Source organism: Adiantum capillus-veneris, chromosome 26, assembly GCF_014529385.1.
Source record: "Adiantum capillus-veneris isolate H3 chromosome 26, ASM1452938v2, whole genome shotgun sequence".
NCBI classification, from domain to species: Eukaryota; Viridiplantae; Streptophyta; class Polypodiopsida; order Polypodiales; family Pteridaceae; genus Adiantum; species Adiantum capillus-veneris.
The window spans coordinates 24,605,335-24,628,096 of NC_140956.1; the positions used below are offsets into that span (position 1 = coordinate 24,605,335).

Sequence of the window (22,762 nt, forward strand, 5' to 3'; positions counted from 1 at the left end):
ATTGATTCAAACACAGCTAGGCCAATGATACGAAGACCGACCAGGCACCAGTAATGTCAACACGCGGCGTAACACACAAAGACGACCGCGACCCGAAGACGAAGATTATCAGGATGATTAAAGTGAAAGACGCTACTACAGCCCTGACAGACATCGAGAAGACGAAAACAGACTGGGAAAATTCAAACCCAGTCCCCCAGAGAAATACTAAGGCAACCGCACCTCACTGGAACTCAACAAGTGGTTCAGCGAGGTAGAAGACTACATGCAGTGGAACAACATAGGCAGACACAGATATGTGCAAGTGGCCAAAACCTTTCTGGCCGACGACGCCTATGTATGGTTCCTCACTGAACAGCAATCAAAGCGCTGGGAGGACCTACAAAGAGACATGCTCAGCTACTTTGTCCCAGAGAATGAGGGCAACAAAATGAGAGATTCATGGCGCGATCTACGCCAGGACGGCCACATATCAGAATACATTGTCAAATACCGTCGACTCATGCTCCAACTCCCATTGATGCACACAGCAGACAGGCTACATGGGTTCCTGTACGGCCTTAAGCACTGGGCCCGTCGAGAGGTCGAAAAACAGAGTCCCAACACCTGGGAAGTGGCCTCCAATATGGCAGAAAAGCTATGCGACACAAACCCCACACAAGGTTTGCCTCCAAATAACCCTCGCAACAACAATTTTGCCCCCAACCACCGGCCTAACCCACCCGCCGGGCAAGGCCGCGGATTTGTACAGAATAACAGAAGCAATGTTCCCCGCCCAACACCACCCAATGCCAACCCTGGATTAGGCCGCGGAAATGCTGCCTTAATCCCACGCAGCTCTCTTGCGAGCAATTCCTACAACCCCACACCCAACAGTTTTGCCTCCAATACTTACAACGGCAATAAGAACAACCCGCACCCTGATCGCGTCTGGTGCAGCGACTACAGGATCGCTCATGGACCCAGCTACGCATGTGTCCGCAAGAGAAATCAGGCCTCAACATCATCTAGCAGAGCCAACACCATCCAAATCGAAGAACCACCCTCCCCCCCCCAACGAAGAATCGAAGAAACGGATGACCCTATTGCTGACCAACAACTTCGGATTGGAGCGGTATCCCTCCACCCTCAATGCATGGCAGCAGCGATAACGGACATCCAGAACCTGTATGTCCAGGCAACAATCGGATCCCAGCCACAATGGATCATGGTAGACTCAGGCACTACACACAACTTTCTATCCCCGCAGTGCGCCGCTCGCCTGGGCCTACGCCTCACCACTGTCAATGAAACTACAGTTAAGTTTGCCCAAGGAAAGGATAGCAACGTAAAGGAAACCCGGCAAGTCAGGATCGAGATGGGTGAATTCACATGTCGCCTTGACTTCATCGTGGTCCCAATGGAGGACTTTGAGGCAATCATTGGTCTATCCTTCAACGACAAGTACCTCCTTGCACTCCTAGGCATGAAGGTGGACCAGTTACTGCTGAATAATCAAGGCAAAGCAGTGACAGTACAAGGTGCCAGACTCACAACAAACCAAGCTTTCACCCGCCAGGCGCATCTTCAAACCAACCTCCCTCCCATCAACCGCCAAGATCCTGCTCAATTGGCAGCGATGAAAGGCAAACAAAAAGTCCCAGAGACATCTTCCCCCAGACTCAACCTCATGAGCGCAAAGCAAGCAGAGCGGGCCCTCAAGAAAGGAGCTCAGGTTCACCTCTGCATCATGCAAGCAAAGGAACAGCCCACAACAAGGCTCAACTCCATCACCATCGAGCAGGCCAAAGTGGGTGACCCCTCCCTTACCCCCATCCTCCAGAAGTACAAGGATGTCATGCCTCCAGAACTTCCCCCCGGCCTACCCCCTCCCCGTCAAATTCAACATGAAATTGACCTCATCCCAGGAAGCACACCCCCGGCGAAGGCCCCCTACCGCATGAACGACACCGAGCTAAAAGAGCTCAAGAAGCAACTCCAAGAATTGCAGGACCAAGGTTTCATCCGGCCCAGTAGCTCTCCTTTTGGGGCCCTAGTCCTGTTTGTCAAGAAGAAAGATGGCTTGATGCGACTATGCGTGGATTATCGGGCCCTCAACAAGATAACTATCAAGAACAGGTACCCAGTCCCCCTCATGGAAGATCTGCTGGACAGATTACAGGGTGCCCAATACTTCACTCGCATCGACCTCCGCTCCGGCTACCACCAAGTCCGCATCGCCTCTAAAGACATCCCGAAGACCGCCTTCCGCACACGCTACAGCTCCTGGGAATGGATGGTCCTGGGGTTTGGTCTCACCGGCGGTCCTGGCACCTTCTGCAGAATAATCCATGAAAGTTTCCGGGACATGATCGATGACTTCCTCATTACTTACATTGACGATCTACTCATCTACAGCAAGACTCTAGAAGAGCACCAGAAGCATGTCGCCGCAGTACTCCAACGCCTCCGCGAACACCAACTTTATGCCAAGCTAGAGAAGTGTGAGTTTGCTGTCCAGAAAATCGAGTTCCTTGGCTTTATTGTCACGTCAGAAGGGATTATGGTGGACCCCAAGAAAGTCGACGCTGTCATCAAGTGGGCTCCACCGACATCCATCAAAGAAGTCTGAGAATTTGTGGGTTTCTGTCAGTACACTGGCCGCTTCATCCGCGACTTCAACAAGATTGCGGCCCCACTTACAGAGATAACCAAAGGCCACAAACCCTTTCAGTGGACCTCCAGAGAAGAAGAAGCCTTTGAAAACCTGAAGATAGCCATGTGTAGTACCCCCGTCCTCCGACTACCCGACTTCACCAAACCATTTGAAGTGCATACAGATGCCTCCGATGGTTCCATTGGTGGAGTCCTCATGCAAGAGCATCAACCCATCGCCTACGAATCTCATAAGTTCACAGATGTAGAAACAAGATGGACTACACATGAGAAGGAAATGCTCGCTGTCGTCCACTGCCTCCGAAAGTGGCGACACTATGTCCAAGACAAGCACACAAAGGTCTACACAGATAATATCTCCCTCAAGTACTTGATCTTATGACAAACTCCATCAACACTACATGTGGCCAAAAATGAAGGACGACGTAATCGACTACGTGCGCACCTGCCCAACCTGTCAACTGGTCAAAGCTCAAAGAGTCAAGCCTGCTAGCCTCCTTCACCCCATGCCAACACCCTCCCGGCCTTGGGACATGGTAAGTATGGACTTCATCGTCGACCTCCCCCCTCCCACGGCCACACTACCATCATGGTGGTCGTCGACTACTTCACCAAGCAAGCCCACTTCATACCTGCAAAGCCTCTCGTCACCGCCTACCAAGTCGCCAAACACTTCTTCGCGAAAGTCTTCAAATACCACGGCCTCCCCTTAGCCATAGTTTCTGATCATGACACCCGCTTCCTCAGCGACCTCTGGCGCGAGCTCCTCAAGCTGCTAGGCACCCAGCTCCGCTTCTCCTCCGCCTACCACCCAGAAACCGATGGCCAAACTGAAAGAGTCAACCAAGTCATTGAAGACTACATCCGCAGCTACGTCAAGGCAGATCAGAAGGACTGGTCCGAATACATGGACATCCTGGAATTCCATTACAACAACTCCATACATAGCAGCACTGGCTACACCCCCTTCGAGCTCTCCACAGGTAAAGAAGTCATCACACCTCTTGCACTGGCAACCGGCGATGTGCATGCCCAGGATCTGGAATGTGAAGAGTTTCTTCAACAATGGCAAACCCGCATGCAAAGGGCAAAGAAGAGTCTCGAGCAAAGCAAGGTACGCATCGCCAAATATGCCAACCAAAAACGAAGGCCTGCCGAACTCTTCCATGAAGGTGACTTAGTCCTCGTCAGCTCCCAGAATATCACCCTCCCTCCACGCCTCTCCCCGAAGTTCAACCACCGCTACTATGGGCCATACAAAGTGCTCAAGTCCTACAACGACATCACCTACAAGCTGGACCTCCCATCACACATCAACATCCACAACGCCTTCCATGTAAGTCTACTCAAAAGGTTCGTGCCGGATAACACCTATGGTAGAAGCCTCCCCGAATATGTAAAGGATGGCCCGCCACATGAGCCGGAGGCCATCCTAAAGTCGCGTTTTGGGCGCCGGGGACAACTTTTCTATGTCAAATGGTGCAATCGCCCCATGACAAAATGCACTTGGGTACCTGAAGAAATCATGCTTCGACTTGGAAGACCCCTTGTGCTGTGCTTCTACAACATGCCAACAGAAGAGGAGGACAACACACTACATGACAACAACATAGAGTAGTCCTCCCCCCCACTTGTAACTAGCATCACCCTAGGTAGCTAGACATTTTTGGCAACACTTTACTCCCCCCCTTGTAAATATCCGCCTCAAAACCTCGGCATCAAATTTTGTATCGGCACCTCTCAAAACCCCGGCTTGACGTGGGCGTCAAGTTCTCTCAACCCGGGGGTGTATATAAGGGAAGTATGTGCCACTTCCCCCAACTTGCCAGCCCCGTTTTCATGTGATTACTTGCGTCCCTTGTATTCGGCACTTTCTTATGATATCGATCATTCGTTCGCGTCCCTCACTCTCGTGTCCCTCTTGCGTTCAGTTTTCAAGTTGCGTTCTTCTACATGCGTTTGCTTGCCTGCAGGTCCTGTTTGCATCGCAGGTGAGCCGGCGCGGCCCCTTTTCCGCGACGCCCCGAAGGAGAGCGTCACACATCGCAGCTAATATGTCTATACATGCATACATACATACATCATATTATTTATATATATATATTATATTTACATTTTTATTATATATATATATATAAAGAGAGAGGGAGAGATGTTTTGGAGCAGATTCTAGTAGTCATCTGCGGAGGACGCATTTGAACAGGCACGATGATGAGGTCTCTCAACTCCATAGCTAACTTCAGCATCTCTGTGAGGCACATCGCTCTGTGAAGGTGGTATTCCTGTGCGGGGGCTCGTCCTGCCTAACTATGGTTTGACTGTACCCTCGTCCCCCAGGTACTTCCTTCCACTGCATTGAAAGTGTTAGCTACATACGACTCATTCCCCCATATAAACTACAGACCGGAGCCTCGTCCTTCTGTTTCCGAGCTCGACCTTGAGGAGGAAGTTAACTGCATTGACATGGATCCTGCTAAGATGATGCAACCTGCCAACCTTTGGTGCCATGCAATTAAGCAGTTATCAAAGAAGCCATGCATGTTGGTTACTTTTGTAATCTGCCCACAGGTAAGATCGACTACCTCCCTGCTCAAGATTGAGGGTTTACAGGTGGACTTGTGATCATGCAGCACAAATTGTATGTAGAGGGGGTGCTGGCGGAGAAATCATGTCTTGCAAAAACCTGAGTTTGTTCCCAGCAGTGAACAAAAGAAAATTGAGAGCTTGCGTGTTCACTCTGACGATGAGAAGAAAAACATGGGATGGTATCAAATGGATTGACATAGTAGTACCCATTTAGAGTGCAGCATTGTATCTAAACTATTGAACAGCTACTGCCTAGCTAGTACGGCTTCAAGATTCAATTCATACCCATGAACCGATGGCTGAAGCAAGGTAGAGATTGTAGCTGAGAGAGAGAGAGAGAGAGAGAGAGAGAGAGAGAGAGAGAGAGAGAGAGAGAGAGAGATCAGAGCCTAAGCAATAATCTCGTCATCAGATTATTGCACGCAAGTCTCCTGCTAACCTGCGTATATATACATGCAGGTTAGCAGGAGACTTGCGTGCAATAATCTGATGACGAGATTATTGCTTAGGCTCTGATCTCTCTCTCTCTCTCTCTCTCTCTCTCTCTCTCTCTCTCTCTCACTCTCTCTCTCTCACACACACACAATCACCTCTCCACAGACATCATGAATATCCACTCTCTGGCAATGCAGTGGGCTCTCTAGTTCACATAGAGAACACGTAAGATGAGACGTAGATCGTTAGTAAGGGGTGAAGGCCTCCCAATGGAAGAGCTGATTTAAAATGTTAAAGCAACAGAGCAAGGAGACAGAGGACTCCCCGTGGAAACTAAGGGACACGCATACATGGAGAGAGAGAGAGAGAGAGAGAGAGAGAGAGAGAGAGACAAGGAGCTTTTGACATGTTACCATATAGAAATTAGCTTTGGGTTCCATGTACTTCCTAGATTGAAGCACTACAAGAGGCTATTCATATTAGCGACGCTCACACATCGACGCTCGAAAAAAATTTTCCCGGCGTCGCTATGAGCGTCGCAAATTTACAAAGAAATTTGCGACGCTCATAGCGACGCTCATAGCGACGCCGGCTAGGCTAAAAAAATAACCGAGCGCGCCCAAAAACTCAGATCTCAGATCTGAGTTTTTCGGCGCCCTCAAGCAAGGAGAAGGTAACGCTCTCCCTCACTCTCTCTCTCTCTCTCTCTCTCTCTCTCTCTTTTTCTTCTCCACACACACACACGAGGAGAGGAAGGAGAGCCAGGTATGCTCCTTCCCTCTCCTCATTCTCATGTTCCCTTCCCCTCTTTCTCTCTCACACACACACACATACACACACACACAGTGTTTTTGAGAGAGAGAGAGAGAGAGAGAGAGTACAAACAAAAACAAAAACGCACACACACATACATAAACAAAGAATGCACACACACATTGAGAGAGAAAGAGAGAGAGAGAGCATGCATAAACAAAAAACGCACGCATTGAGAGAGGAAAAGAGAGAGAGAATATGCATAAACAAAAAACATACACATTGAGAGAGGAAAAGAGAGAGAAAACATGCATACGATCCAAAAAAACGCACACACATTGAGAGAGAAAGAGAGAGAAACTAATTTAACATCGTAGGAAACTAATTAAAATTAAAAGACCTAAAGATCTAGCCGACGAGGAGTTGAACTCAAGACCTATTATTCAAGAGGGAAATGGCATAATCAATCTATCATACTTGGCATGGGTGATAGAAAGGTTATACCATTTATCTCTTTTTATTGGCACACACATCCATACACGCGCACACACACAAGAAGAAGAGAGTTATAACGTCGTAGGAAATTATCTTAAAAGACGTTAAAGATTAGGTTATATGTAGACTTACATTAAATTAGATTTAGGTTTATTTTTAACTAGATTTACGTTTATTTACGCTAGATTTAGATTTACGTTATATTAGATTAGATTTAGGTCTCCATAGACTGCGATGCCTGCATGAAGCGGGTGAAGAAAGCCCTCAATGGAATATAGGGTATTGCTGCCTTCACTCATGGTGGGCTCCATCGATCCAAAAGTACTGGTGAAATGTCTTTAGAATATAGGGAAGAAGGTGGATCTTCAGGGCGGCAAGAGTCACTACATCCCCGACACAATGACTATCTAGACAACATCTAGTCATTCAACAGCAACTTCAAAGTTAGTAACAAGAGCAAGAACGGTCTAAAGGGCCAATTGCTGTCGTCAGATGTGGATGGAGATGAGGCAGCGTCACCGCCGGAAGTTAACTCTCACATCTTTAGTGATGAGAATGCCAACTCTTGCCGAGTTATGTGAAAAATTATGTGTTAAATCAGTTATAAGGTTCTTATAATCCCTCTTAGTTTAGTTCTTTGTTTTTAATATAACATAATTTACGTTAGATTTAGATTTATGTTATATTAGATTAGACTTAGGTTTATTTAGGTTTACCCACACACACACACACACACACACAAGAAGAAGAGAGTTTTAACGTCGTAGGAAACTATCCCAAAAGACGTTAAAGATTAGGTTAGATGTAGACTTATGTTAAATTAGATTTAGGTTTATTTTTAGTTAGATTTACGTTTATTTAGATTTACGCTTATTTACGTTAGATCGAGTCCACGCAAGAATTACTTACGGTTTAGGGTTTAGAGTTAAACGAACAGTGAAAAGATCTACTGTGAAAAGATGTTAAGATGCTGTGAAGTGCTACAGCTAGAGAAGAGGCAACGGGGTTTTGTCCACTACATGCAGTATCATGTAGACGTGGGTGTGTAGATTTCTTGTACCCACAAATATAGGTATTGACCAATAAAGACGAGATTATAACCCGGTGGTTCTGATCTCCGTGCACCTCTAGACCGAGGTGTGCGGGGATTGGACATGACTAGAGAATGTGAGGTAAAGAGAGAGAGAGAGAGAGAGAGAGAGAGAGAGAGAGAGAGAGAGAGAGAGAGAGAGATAAGACGAAGAATGCCAATAGAATATTAAATTTGTTGTCCAGGTTATAAGTTTTTTATCCTCATTATGAGTAGCGACGAGGATGTGGGACCGTCCAACCGAAAAACCTATCTCTCAACGAGGGTCTTATGTCCTTGTAATCAATGCAAGCATGCTATGCGACGGACAAGACGTGTTTCTTTGCAGCACGTTCGCGAATTTGGCGAGTTCGATCCATCTATTATAGATCGAGTTGTTGCCAATTATAACTCGTCGGACTCTGACGCTGGCCAACAAGCAGCAATCTTGCAACCCAATAGACGTGTTCGCAGGCGCTTTGGTCAAGCAGCATATGTGAGGCCACAAGATGTAGCCTTTGACAGCTCGGGGGATGATCATGCAGAGCACATTCCCAACGAGGCAATGTTTGAGCCCGAGATTGATGAAATGATCGAGACGATCATGGATTCAGAAAGGCTTATCTACGATGATATGAAAAGTGAAGCCGATACGCCATTGTATAATGGAGCACGTATGTCTAGATTGAAAGCACTCCTGGTTCTTCTCAACATGCAGGCAAAGTTTGGATGGAGTGACACTAGCGTCACAGCGCTTTTCAGGTGATCTATTACAATTAGTTTACTTTAATAAAACTCTAAATGTATAATGATCTAATAGATTTTTACACGACTGTATCATATTTTTATGTTGTGTAGATTGCTGAAAGAGCACATACTACCAGCTGACAATGTGATGCCAGATTCTGGAGATGAAGCAAGAAAGATTTTGCAAAACTTGGGGATGGATTACAATTCTATCCACGCTTGTCCTAATGACTGCATTCTTTTCAGAGGGGAATACATAGACATGGAGAAGTGTCCGAAATGTGATTCCGAAAGATATCGAGTAGATCTCCACGGGACAAAAATTCCACAAAAGGTTTTGCGACATTTCCCTCTGCTTACTCGCATCAAGCATTTCTTTGAATGTAAGTCCATGGCCGCCCTAGCATCATGTCATGAGGAGAATAAATCTTCGGATGGTGTGCTACGAATTCCTGCAGATTGCGCAGCGTGGAAACATATAGATGGAACATGGTCGGATTTTGCCAGGGAAGCTCGAAATTTGCGCTTAGGCCTGGCTATGGATGGCGTAAATCCATTTGGTCAAAGATCAACATCTTACAGTGTATGGCCCGTTGTCATCGTCAACTACAACATTCCCCCGTGGTTGACTACGAAGAAGGGGCACCTATGGCTAAGCTTGATTGTGCCAGGGCGATATAAAGTGGGGAATATGGATGTGTATCTTCGTCCACTATTGGAAGAGCTACAACAATTGTGGTTTGGCATAGAGGTGGTGGATATGAGCCGACACATAGGACGACGGAATGCTTTGATCAGAGGCATTCTAATGTGGACCATGCATGACTATCCCGGGCTAACAGAATGCTTAGGTGTTCTATTGACACTCCTCACTCAGACACTGTAAATCTTGTTTTTTCCCATAGTTGATCTATTATCATGTGTATACATGCAGGGCTTCAAACAAGCGGATATAGAGCATGTGTCACATGTGGACCTAGACTGAATGCACGTAGGGCACCCTCACTGAAGAAGCAAATCTACGAAGGTCATCAAGCGTATCTTCCAGAGAATCATGTGTTACGCGACGGCTTTTTGGGAAGAGAGCCACGAAGGATGTCTGCACAAGCATGGTTAGAGCAGAAGGAGATGTGCGATGACGGATTGCCTCCAGGGATGAAGAGACTATCTCTATGGTACGAGTTACCATACTGGCCCCGACTCATGATCAATCACTTGCTCGATCCAATGCACATATTCAAGAATGTGGGTAAGCTACTATGGGACCATCTGACCGGCAAGAAAGATACTTTGGGAGCCAGAGTTGACCTTAGAAATGTGGATCGTATGGAGCAATATTGGCCGCAAACAGCGTCTGATGGATCGATAAAACTCCCTAAAGCACCATGGATTTTCACAGGAGCCCAAGAACGCAAAGTAAAAGAGACCATTCGATCTTTGCGGACCCCCACTGGCGTAATGCACTCGCTCCGAACGTGTTTTACTAAAGAAGGAAAGCTTACCGGTTTGAAGTCACACGATTGGCATAAAATGTGTCAGGTACGTTCATAGTGGACTTTAATATCATTGCATAAAATGTGGACTTTAATATCATTGCTGCACATACTTTACAGTTTATTTTACCGGTTGCCATTGAGGGATGTTTGTCTCTCGACATCCGTAACACAATCTACAAACTTGCAAAGCTGGTGCAATGGATCTCACAAAAGGAGATCAACGTAGACTCCATACCATTCGCCAAACTAAATGCTGCGGAGCTTGTGTGCATGTTTGAGAAACATTTTCCTACTACAATGCTAACCATTCAGGTGCATCTTCTTGTTCACATAGTTGATGAGGTGGAAATAGCTGGCACAGTTCATTCCCGATGGATGTTCTTCTTAGAGCGTTTCATGAAAACGCTTAAGGGATATGTGCGTCAAAAGGCATGTTCGGAGGGTAGCATGGCAGAAGGTTGGTTGGTATCAGAGTCTTTAGTGTACATTGGAGAGTGGCTAGACGGATTTGATAAATCCCGGGACACGCTATGGCGAACCATAGATGATGAGCGCATATATGGGATTGTCATGTGCAATCTCGGTGTTGAGAAGAAGATGACGGAAGATCTAGAGGCTAAAATCAACCGATTTTGCATGCTTCACAATCCAGTGATGCAAAAGTGGATTTCACAATATGAGGATGCAAAGCAAGAGCGACAAAGGGCACGAATCAAGTGGAGACGGGGAAGACGACCACCGATGCACTATCCAGCGGTTCTGGAGAGCCTACCAACCTTCATGAGCTTAAGATGGTTGCAAAACCAATTGAAAAGCGCACAACAATGCGGTGACGAAGTGACTGAAGAAGAGTGGGAGTACTCTCGGGGTTGCGCGACCAAGGTAAGTTTGCAATGTACGACTAGCAAGTGACTTTATTTATAAACGTTTGAACGGCCACTCATAATCTTTGTTCGTTGTAGTATAAGTCATACACAGCAGCATGGTGTAAAGGTCGACATTTTAGGGTGGAACGAATCGCCAAAAAGCGTTTTAATCAAGGTTGTGGAATCATGGCAAAATTTGAACAGTCTAGTCGACGACGTTCCTCTGATGCAGATCCTGTGGTGGCGGAACTCACTTACTTCGGCACGCTGTAAGAGATTTTGAGGATCGATTACAGAGGATTTTTTGTCGACTTGTTCGACGTGCAATGGTTCAAGATAATCATGGAGGGTCGCAACGCTACTGTGCGTAGAGGAGAGTCTGGTTTTCTTGAGGTGGATTCTACTAAGAAATGGACTGACCTAAGAGACACTTTCGTACTACCCGAGCATTGTGAACAAGTAAGTATGTAAATAGTTAACATCCCCCTTTTACAAGTTATGTGCTTGAAAGCTCTCATGTAAGTTATGTGGCTCTGGCAGGTAATATTTCATCCTACAAAGTCTACATCAAACTGGTGGTACGTCATAGAGGTAGCCCCTCGTAGTGCAAAGACGTATGAAGGCTACCATGTGCCAATCACAACGACATCAATGGAGGACATCAGAGAAGATGCTCAATCGGAAGCCGCTGCGGTGGTGCCAGACGAGCATCAAGATGCTACTACTCTATATGGGGTGCATGCAGAGGAGCTACAAAATGAAACAGAGGATATGTGTTTAAACGGAGAGCTCTATATAGATATAGGAAGTTATGCTGAGTTATGCGAGGATGAGAGAGAGATCTCTTAAAGCCACAAATATTGTATTTGAACAATTTTGCTCCGTGTTGTAAAAGCTCTGGCTCTCTAAGTACCTTCCATGGTGTATAACGCTCTTTTCTACTCGCGCTCACATCTTTTGATTGAAAATTCTGAGTTTTCGACTTGCCTCTTCTATCACTCAATTCATTGCGTCATTGTATTTATATGCGTCATTACGTCATTGTATTTAATGGTCTTTGCGTCATTGTCTACTCTATTCATTCAATATTAAGTTTAAATATTCGTGTGTTTAATGCAGGTATGGATGATGAGGAGTTTCTTTCTTCTTTGTCACCGCAACAGAGACAGTGGTACGTGGAGCGTCATCGCTCTGGCGCATCATCGCGTGTTCCTACTCCATCCGCATCTCCCTCTCTTTCGGAGCATTCGGCGCGCTCCGAAGCTTCGGCGTCGACGAGACGAGCTTCACACTCTTCTAGACACCGGCGCTCTAGTGGTGGCGGTGGCGGTTGTTGTGGGGATTCCGCCACCGATGCCTCCACACCGCCTCGTGTTCGACGAGGCTCTTTACCCTCCCCTTCTTTGCCCGCCCCCACACCAGCCACAGCATCGCCATCTACGCCAGGTTTTGCACGGCTGACTGTTCCTAGAAGCTATACACCTCTACCTACTCCGCCAGGAGCCACCCCACTCGACACTCCTCGCTTCAGGGCCTAGACGCCGGTGGAGACACCTGACGTCCGTACCCCCATCGACACGCCGCTAGAGACCCCTTCCGGGACACCCAGGTTCACGCGTCACCGGCCAGAGGGCTTGCCTTACTCCGTCGACATCAACGGCGGCATCATCATGGATGATGACGGCAAGAAGGTGATCTTGCGCATGCGTGGTCTTTGCTCTCAGCTGTTGAGACACTACATACTAAACAAATGGAGTGAAGTACCAAGTGATTTAAAAAACAGAGTCATCAGCATACTTCATGATGAGTTTCCCGTTCCAACACGGGATCAGCGCTTCAATGAAGACCTGATGAAGATTCGAATGCGCGAATACTGCAAACACAAGCGTTCCAAAGTGCAAAAAGCAATCAAGAATGGGTGGAACAGGCCAGATTGGCTGGCCAAAGAAGATTGGAAGAATGCGAAGAAAGCAGCGCGCGAGAATCCCGACAAGTGGAAGCAACAAAAGGATGCAGCCAGAGCGCGAGTAGAGGCAGGGAGCTCGCACCACTTGAGGAGCGGTGGATGGGCATCATTTGAGGCCGATTTTGTAAGTGTTTTCACATTGCTCTTTATGTTCGATAGTTTAGGATTTATGAGTTTTTTAATTCTAATATAATGAAATCTTTGTATGTTTTGACAGTGGTCGATGACAGGACGTGATCCCACACCGTACGAGCGCGAGTACGCAGGCAGGAAGGGCTTAAACGCCCTGATGGACATTCTCAGTTCTCGCGGCGGCATGGTTAGTATTAGGGTTTACTCTTTTTTATTTTTTGTATTGTTTTATAAATGTCGTTATATGTTTATACTTACTGAAAGCTGTCTTATTGTCTTTTTTTTGCAGAATCCGACAGATACGCCGCTTGGACGCGATGAGATGTCTGACTAGACGACGTCAGTTTAGCCGTAGCTAGATAGCATTAGTTTAGGGTTTCTCATAGCTTATGTATCATGAGACGGATCTTATACGTCTTTTTGAACCATGTATATTATTACATTTGTCACCGCAGTTCCTTTTGCCAATCAATTCTTTATGCCTATGATGTTGTACAATTGTCATTATTACATTTGCCAATCAATTCATTTTGCCTATGATGTGTACATTTGTCAATTTTGCAAACAATGCGTCTTGTGGGTGACTATTTTGGGTCTATTATCTACCCTTGCACTTTTTTTAAAAAGTGAATCAAGTACAATATGGTTGATGGGCGGCAGGGCATTCAATGCCCTGCCACCAAAAAAAAAAATCTCTCGGGCGTCGCTATAAGCATCGCTATTTATGGCTCTGTAGCGTCGCTATGAGCGTCGCTATAGTCTTCTGTGTAAACGTCGCTATAACCGTCGCTATGAGCGTCGCTATGTGCGTCGCTATATAGCGACGCTTTTAGCGACGCATATAGCGACGCTCTCGTAGCGACGCTCGTAACGACGGTTTTAGCGACGCCGGGGGTTATAAAAAACCAGTGTATTTCCGTCGCTAACAGCGTCACAAGAGCACACAACCTCTTGTAGTGAAGTAGGAAGTAATGAGCTTTTCGCTAGATTGAACTAGCAAAGTCATAGCTACCTATATGATAGGTCTATAACTGCTAGATGGAACTAGTAACTTTCAAGTACCTCTAGATTTCCTATATAGTAACTGTGTGGAGTTGCTACATAGAAGCAGTAAATCCTTGATCTGATACAATTACTATATAGCAACCACGTGGAGTTGCTAGTTAGAAGTAGTAAATCCCAAGTCTAATACATTTACTATATAGTAACTGTGTGGAGTTGCTACATAGAACTAGTAACTTTCAAGTACCTCTAGATTTCCTATATAGTAACTGTGTGGAGTTGCTACATAGAAGCAGTAAATCCTTGATCTAATACAATTACTATATAGCAACCACGTGGAGTTGCTAGTTAGAAGTAGTAAATCCCAAGTCTAATACATTTACTATATAGTAACTATGTTGACTTGCTAGTTAAAAGTAGCAAATCCTAAGTCCAATGCAATTACTATATAGTTATCACTATGAAATTCTCAACACGTTTACAACGACCTTTTACCGCATTTCTGAGTGAGTGAGAGAGAGAGAGAGAGAGAGAGAGAGAGAGAGAGAGAGAGAGAGAGAGAGAGAGAGCTGTGCTTGCCCTTGAGTTGCGAGATGGTGATAGTCCAAAATGGGACGATAAAAAAAGAGAGAGGGGGACAGGAGCACAATTTTTTTCATTTCAAGTATTATCGAGGATATTACCACAAACATACCGCGAATATTACCATGAACATATTGCCGCACACATTGCCGTGCTGATTATCGACCTCGCTTTAGCGCTTAAACGTTCAAATTTTTGAGTTTCCACTATTTTGTTTATGAAAAAAATAGAGAACAGTATTTCAAATTTTTGAAAAATGAAAAAAAAAGAGATTAAAACATGAAACAATAGCTATGTAGATGGATAAACATGAAAATACAAAGAGGAAGCTCCATCCTAGAGTTATGCATGCGCCTCAACATGCAAAGCAAACACCGTCAGAGATGAGAAGTAAAACATGGACAACATCTTCTGCCGAGGCATGAGCACTACTTTCTTGGATTTCACATATGCCCACAAGAGCGACCTCCACAACATCATCCATCATGTTTTGGATTGGCTCTCACGAATTGAGGTAGCCGATTCATCTTGTTATAGCAAAACATAGACAAAGCTTTTTTTTACAAGTGGAACCCCTCGTTTTCTACCTACATCCTCCAAGATAGACTGAAGTGTGCCCATATTTTACCAGATGGTGGCATGTATGTTAGTTTCTTCAAGCTCTATCTTGCAACAATGTGCAAGTGGCCTGCACTTTTCCAAGAACCTTCCTCATGCTCTTGTAAATGGGAGGGGACATGGAAACCAACATTTCTTAGCTAATTAGCAGTTGCAAGGAGCCCTTTGCCTTCATTGTCATACCCATTATGTTTTCACACTTTGCTATCATGAACTAGCCATTTAGACATGTGATCAAGGGCTAGGTTAGTTGGAATTGACTCTCGATTTGTTGACTTGTTGTTTGATGATTGACTAAGTAGAGCTTCCCAGGGGCAATGTCATCATCATCATGGGAATCATCCTCGCTGAGATTGATGACGTTGGGACTCAAATCATCAATCTCTCCGTCCCCTGTCTCATTCTCATCCAAAGTTACGTAGGTGGGAGAGGATCGAAAATGGCTCTACTTCATTAGTGGCAAAAATGGTTCTTCCCCGAGGTCTTATGGAAACTACAAATTAATTTTTTGGTTGGTGGATTGATGGGATCTAGAGTAATGAGTGACATTGGTATTATGTTACAAGCAAATAAGGGCAAAGAAGGTAGATAGATATATATATATATATATACTATATGAGTGATCTAGAGTAATGAGTGACATTGGTATTATGTTACAAGAAAATAAGGGCAAAGAAGGTAGATAGATAGATAGATATATACTATATATACCTTTGACACACAAACTCGTGCATAGTCCCATTCTTTATCGGTGATGTCCTCTCTGCATGCCTTTGCTTTGACCATTCTTGCATGGATCCACTCGGCATTAATAAGATCTGGGAGACATGCAAGGTGTCGAGGAACTGGGGGTGCCCTCCTACCTCCACGAGATTGCTTCCACGCTTCCCTCTCTTGCAAACGCCTTGCCTTTGCAATTTTCCACAAATCCACCCCCTTGGTCATAACCTTTGCATTAAGGATGCAAAAGTTGTTGATGGCTCGACGTAGATCCATGTCCATGGTACTAATTGGTCGGTGTAACTTTGCGGACTGTAATAAATTAACATGAAAACAAAAAAAACTTTTTAGTGTTAGATTTGGTACTTGGTACTTGATTTGGTACTTAGTACTTGCTACTTGATACTTGGTACTTGATTTGATACAAGGTATGTAGAATCTGACACTTAGCGTAAAAGCTACTGCCTTTACAAAAAGCATGGAATTCAAAAGCTTGTTAATATTAGAGCCTGACATAGAAACCAAGAAAACTTGTTCGTGTTAGAGTTGACAGTTGATTTAGGGTTTGGTATCACATTCCATAATGAAACTTGATACTTGTAGTTGGTGCATGGTACATGGTACATGGTACACGGTACGTAACTTGATACTTGGAGCGTATGATGCTTGGTACTTTGAAACGTCATAGTTCAAATCTTCATATTCAAAAAAGCATTAGAAACCTTTTTAACAATGTGTAAACCGACCGGGCGAAAAGCCACAGGCGGTGACCCAAAACCAGAATAACAACAACTGAACAGAAAGATTAGTGTCCCTTGTGATTTTTCTTTTATATTCTTAAATAATTGCACAAGAGTGCTATAAGATCAAAATGCCTTAGTTTTTAGAAGTAAAAACTAAAAAATAAAAAAGGGTATATTACAGTTACCATGAAAAAAACATCCCTAAGAAAATGTGGGCAAGAGGATAGCCAAGACAATTACCAGTAAATATACTTGATGGTCCAGAGAGAGAGAGGGCCGAAGGGAGAGACCTCGAACCTGCACATGCACACACACATTGTAGGTCATGAACATTGGGGGTGGGGTGGGGTGGGGTGGGGATACCTGCTCGTTTGGACTAGCTTGATGCTCACTCGGCGCTGTTGTGAATGAAGATTCCCGCGAGTAGGTTTGAAAGGCGGGAGGGAGTATTTTATGAAAGTGCCTCGCATGAGAGACGGCATGGCAGTGTGCAACAGTCGGTACAAGCGTCGCTCATTTCTATCGCTCAAGCAAGGCTAAACTACATTGACAATTGAGTGTATCAAAAGATGGTCGTGCAAAATTGAAAATAGTAAATATGATTGACACAATGATGGAGATCGTAGAAGACATGATTGACACGGGAGAAGGTGTGAGTTGAAGAGACCATGATAGATGACGAATATAGAAGGGATCATCACCATAGGGATATTTTTCCTCTATCATGGTCTCTTTGTCTTTCATAACTTCTCCCATGTCAATCATCACCACAAGGATGGTGACCAAAGGACTCACAAAGAGCTTATAAAACATACCTTTGATGAGTGAATTTGCAATTTTCTTGGATTCTTTTAGGTTTTTTAGTTGTACTAGTGACTGTAAGCTTTTAATTTCTCTAAAATCATGGGATTAACCAACTTCTTGGATCCGATGAGTAGTTTCTCTAGCACATGAGCTATGATACTTGATAGGTTTTAATTCTTCTTATGTCTAAATGTCCATATGCTATGTCATCCATGCTGGATGAATTTTTTTTGTCTAATGATTTTGCTTAGTGCTAGGTTGCATTATGACTGAGTCTACCCTGTATCTCTAGAGCAATGCCTAGAAACAACCTTAATTAATACCTCTTGATCTCTCTTCACAACATCTTTTGTATTAAATAATCCTATGTGTGGCTAACATGCTCTATTCTCATGCCTTCTCCTCCCTGTGCGTGCTGCTCTGGCTGGGATTACTCGACCAATGAAACAAGTAAGAACATGAACTTGGTACATGTAGTCAACCATGCCAGCATCGTCATATTCTACAAGCTCTAGAGCTACGATTGCACCAATAATTTATGAAAAGAAGCAAGCAAGAACCACCAGCTCATCCTCCATAGCCTGGAAGTATATATCACTTTTTGAACTCAACCAAAAGAAGACATTGATACATATGGTTATTTGGATTTAATGAACAAAAAATAGAGACAACAAAGCTCGAGACATAGAAGAAAAACCAAAAAATAATGTCACATGTCACAGCATTAAATATCAAAATACATAATTGCATCTTTTTTAGTAGAAATAGGGGCTGTTAGTGAGAATGAGGAGTTGCAAAAATGGAGAAGTGTATTGCATTTGGGCCTTCTTTGCTACCAAGCTGATCCCGACGTGAGACCTGTTATGAGAGAAGTGCATCAGGTCTTGAAGGGTTGTGTTATCTTGCCACTGCCACATTCCTGGACTTTGTATCTAGCACCATCTGTGAGGACAGACACAGAAGTGGATATAACAACATTACAGCTTGAACCTCTAGAGTTTTTTTGCCTGCCTTGCTCATCCCTTTTGCTGAGTGTGCATCTGTAATATACCACAATTAACAGGTAGCCACACAAGTATGTACAAAATGTATGCACAACCCAAACATCCTTCTAGTTCTCTCTCCCCTTCTTGTCTTTGCTGCCCTCATCTGGACTAGCCATGCTGGCTTGATTCTTCTTTCTTTCTTTCCCTCCACGGCTTGTAGTGTTCATCACTGGTACCACTTCGCTTGTTACTGCTTGAATCCTTCGCTTGGCCGGCAATTTTGGTAGCCTACCTTCATCCCCATTTATGCCCTTACTGGTATCTCCCTCCATTGTTATTGTTGTTGTATCAGCCTACGGAGGTGAAGGAAAAGGACTCAGTTTTGCGATGTGTTGAGTCGCTGGTCATATGGGTGGATGAAATGGCCTGAAGCCAAATGGAGATCCTCCAAAACGGGAGATGGGAAAGCCGCCTTGACCAAGTGAAGGAGAGTATGGGCTTTGAGAATACTGGGACAATAGGGGAGTGAACTCACAATCCTGACTCGCTTGGGAGTAACTAGAAGGACTTTGTGAATCCATTTCCTAAGAAAACAATATAAGATCAATAGGGACTAAACTCAAATGAAGACCATAAAGAAAGAAAGGGACATAGCAACACCAGCATCATTAATCTGGCAAAAGTAAAAGCACTACTACTTGCAATAAATTTAAAATGTCTGCAATACCTAGAGGAAGGAAAGCACTAAGGAAAGGCAAATGCTAAAGACAACATATGTGAGAACATATGCTAAAAGTCATCGATTCTGCCCATCAATTGTTTCCTGAGTTGATTGGACAACGACATTGTAAGAAGCAGCATCAGGAGGCAACTGTGTAATGAAGTCGCCTATAGGTGGATGTTCAGCAACAGGGAGTGCGGTAGGTTCAAAATGCTTAGCGTCCAGTGCCATCAAAGGCTTCCAGAGTTTTAGGCATTGCACTGACCAGAAAAGTTGTATGGCCTTCACAAGGCAGTAGATGAAAGCATCTACAAGGCTCTGAATTGCAGGCTGCCTTTGTGTAACTATGCTGGCTGGTGGCTTTGGCGTTTTTAGTGCATGGCGCAACCATGCCCATGTTTCTTCTTTTTTGCGAGAAGCTCGTGGACTCGATTACCAGCTTCTCAGAATCTGATTGCATGGCCAAGCAGGTCTCCAAGGTAAGTAATAGCACTGGTTGCATGCTGGACTTCATTTATAGGAACACTAGCATCAGATAAGATAACCGCTGGGAAGATTGCGAGCAAGGCTGGAGTGCTCAAGCTGAAGGTGGGTACTGGGAGACGAAAACTGTGAGACTGCCCATTATCTTCCAAAGGGGGGCTGGTTGGCTTGGTTAGTTCAGATGTGTACTTGAATTGTCCATCTCTCCAGGAGGAAAAGGACACGAGAACTTGATGCGCTTGTAGGTTAGTGCCAGTGGCAATTGCGGCAGTTTGCACAGGATCTGGATGCAAAGCTTCGGCGCATGAGAAGGTTGTAAGTAATGCCCATTGTAAGGCTCAGGTATGCCCAGGGATGCCAAAAGTTTCGTGTGTGTAATTACCTTGGTATGTTCTTCTCTTGCACTTGAATTTGAAAGGTTTGTATGCGCCAGATGTTCAGGACAAGATGGGCCAACAGTTCTTTCTTCCACATGGGCAAATGGGTCCTCATGTGGGGAGACTTGGTGCCTTCTTGGGATGGCCTATATTTGCAAGAAAAGGCAACATATCCTTGGCGTGCATGGGCAAGAGTATGGGCTGGACAGAGACCAGCAATTGACTCCTCCACAGCGGTAGTAAAGGCCTTCATGGGATCGGCTGCTTTTTCTTTAGCAAGATCAGGTTGCTCAGCATGGAGGTTTCCATTTTCAGTATTGTCAGCTGCTTTGGTTGCCTCGACTGCAGCTTCAACATCTGCGCATAGCATGCGAGGTCAAGAGTGATCTTGAGGCTAGGCCAGTAATTGATTTGGCCCATCAATTGTTGCCTGAGTTGATTGGACAGCGACATTGTAAGAAGCAACATCAGGAGGAAACTGTGTAATGAAGTCGCCTATAGGTGGTTGTTCAGCAACAGGGAGTGCGGTAGGTTCAAAATGCTTAGCGTCCAGTGCCATCAAAGGCTTGCAGAGTTTTAGGCATTGCACTGACCAGAAAAGTTGTATGGCCTTCACAAGGCAGCAGATGAAAGCATCTACAAGGCTCTGAATTGCAGGCTGCCTTTGTGTAACTATGCTGGCTGGTGGCTTTGGCGTTTTTAGTGCATGGCGCAACCATGCCCATGTTTCTTCTTTTTTGCGACAAGCTCGTGGACTCGATCTGCAGCTTTTCAGAATCTGATTGCATGGCCAAGCAGGTCTCCAAGGTAAGTAATAGCACTGGTTGCATGCTAGACTTCATTTATAGGAACACTAGCATCAGATAAGATAACCGTTGGGAAGATTGGGAGCAAGGCTGGAGTGCTCAAGCTGAAGGTGGGTACTGGGAGACGAAAACTGTGAGACTGGCCATCATCTTCCAAAGGGGGGCTGGTTGGCTTGGTTAGTTCAGATGTGTACTTGAATTGTCCATCTCTCCAGGAGGCAAAGGGCACGAGAACTTGATGCACTTGCAGGTTAGTGCCAGTGGCAATTGCGACAGTTTGCACAGGATCTGGATGCAAAGCTTCGGCAGCATGAGAAGATTGTAAGTAATGCCCATTGTAAGGCTCATGTATGCCCAGGGATGCCAAAAGGTTTGTGTGTGTCATTACCTTGGTATGTTCTTCTCTTGCACTTGAATTTGAAAGGTTTGTATGCGCCAGATGTTCAGGACAAGATGGGCCAACAGTTCTTTCTTCCACATGGGCAAATGGGTCCTCAAGTGGGGAAACTCGGTGCCTTCTTGGGCTGGCCTATATTTGCAAGGAAAGGCAACATATCCTTGGCGTGCATGGGCAAGAGTATGGGTTGGACAGAGACCAGCAATTGACTCCTCCACAGCTGTAGTAAAGGCCTTCATGGGATCGACTGCTTTTTCTTTAGCAAGATCAGGTTGCTCAGCATGGAGGTTTTCGTTCTCAGTATTGTCAGCTGCTTTGGTTGCCTCGACTGTAGCTTCAAAATCTGTGCATAGCATGCGAGGTCAAGAGTGATCTTGAGGCTTGTCCAGTAATTGATTTGGCCCATCAATTGCTACTTGAGTTGATTGGCAAGCGACATTGTAAGAAGCAACATCAGGAGGCAACTGTGTAATGAAGTCGCCTGCAGGTGGTTGTTCAGCAGCAGGGAGTGCGGCAGGTTCAAAATGCTTAGGGTCCAGGGCCATCAAAGGCTTGCAGAGTTTTAGGCATTGCACTAACCAAAAAAGTTGTATGGCCTTCACAAGGCAGCAGATGAAAGAATCTACAAGGAGAGATGATGCATCATATTTGCGCTCAGAGTTGGCAAAGTAGGGGCTGATTGGATCATCACGCGCATTCAGCATATGATCTTTTCAGTCGGCTGCAAGGATTTCACCATCTGTGGCTCGCGAGGGAGGGAAAGAGGTTTCAGTATGAAAAGGCACAACATCATAAGCCCGAGAAATATCCAATGTATAAAAAGAGAGAGCTCGGCTGAAAACTTCCATCAAAAGTGGGAAACAATGTGCTGTGTTTAGTGAATCTTCATCTTGATCGGCATCGTCAATTCTGCAGATTGGATAGAGTTCCCATGGGACATTAGAGACCGCTGCCTCACAAATAGTTGGGATGATCAGGCCCAAGAAGTTTAGCAAGATGCGGGAACCTTGTAGGCCACCGTCTGCAACCAGGGATAATGTCTCTGCCGACGCAAATTTAGGGATTAAAGTGGATTATTCAGCAGGTGCAGGCTATCGATTTCAAGATGTGGGTCATTAACATCATCTGCTGGAGTGGCTACATCTTTGATTACATGCACGAAATCAGGAACATCTTCATGCAGGAGCCAAAATTGAGCATTTGCTGCCAAAAGGAAAAAACTAGCAAGATTTGGCTTGTTGCAGTAGCAAGTCAGACTTAGTTCATCTTCTTTAACAGCTTCTGCATCAGGTTTTTCCTTGAAGTGAGGCAGCAAGGTTGACC

General features: G+C 45.0%; 1 protein-coding gene and 2 pseudogenes across 1 annotated transcript; 2 read left to right on the plus strand and 1 right to left on the minus strand.

Moving 5' to 3' along the window:
* The first annotated feature begins 265 nt into the window (after positions 1–265).
* LOC147423138 (uncharacterized) lies at positions 266–2,611 on the plus strand. The gene has a single exon (XM_086501453.1). It carries the CDS (start codon positions 266–268, stop codon positions 2,609–2,611), a length of 2,346 nt encoding a protein of 781 aa, XP_086357579.1.
* Positions 2,612–4,863: 2,252 nt separating this feature from the next.
* On the plus strand, positions 4,864–5,436 carry LOC147423139 (uncharacterized; annotated as a pseudogene).
* A 13,955-nt stretch (positions 5,437–19,391) lies between these two features.
* Positions 19,392–22,725, minus strand: LOC147423140 (uncharacterized; annotated as a pseudogene).
* Positions 22,726–22,762: the final 37 nt, after the last annotated feature.

Excerpts from the sequence above, each read along its gene's own strand:
- LOC147423138 (XM_086501453.1), top strand. The coding sequence starts at position 266 with ATGCAGTGGAACAACATAGGCAGACACAGATATGTGCAAGTGGCCAAA.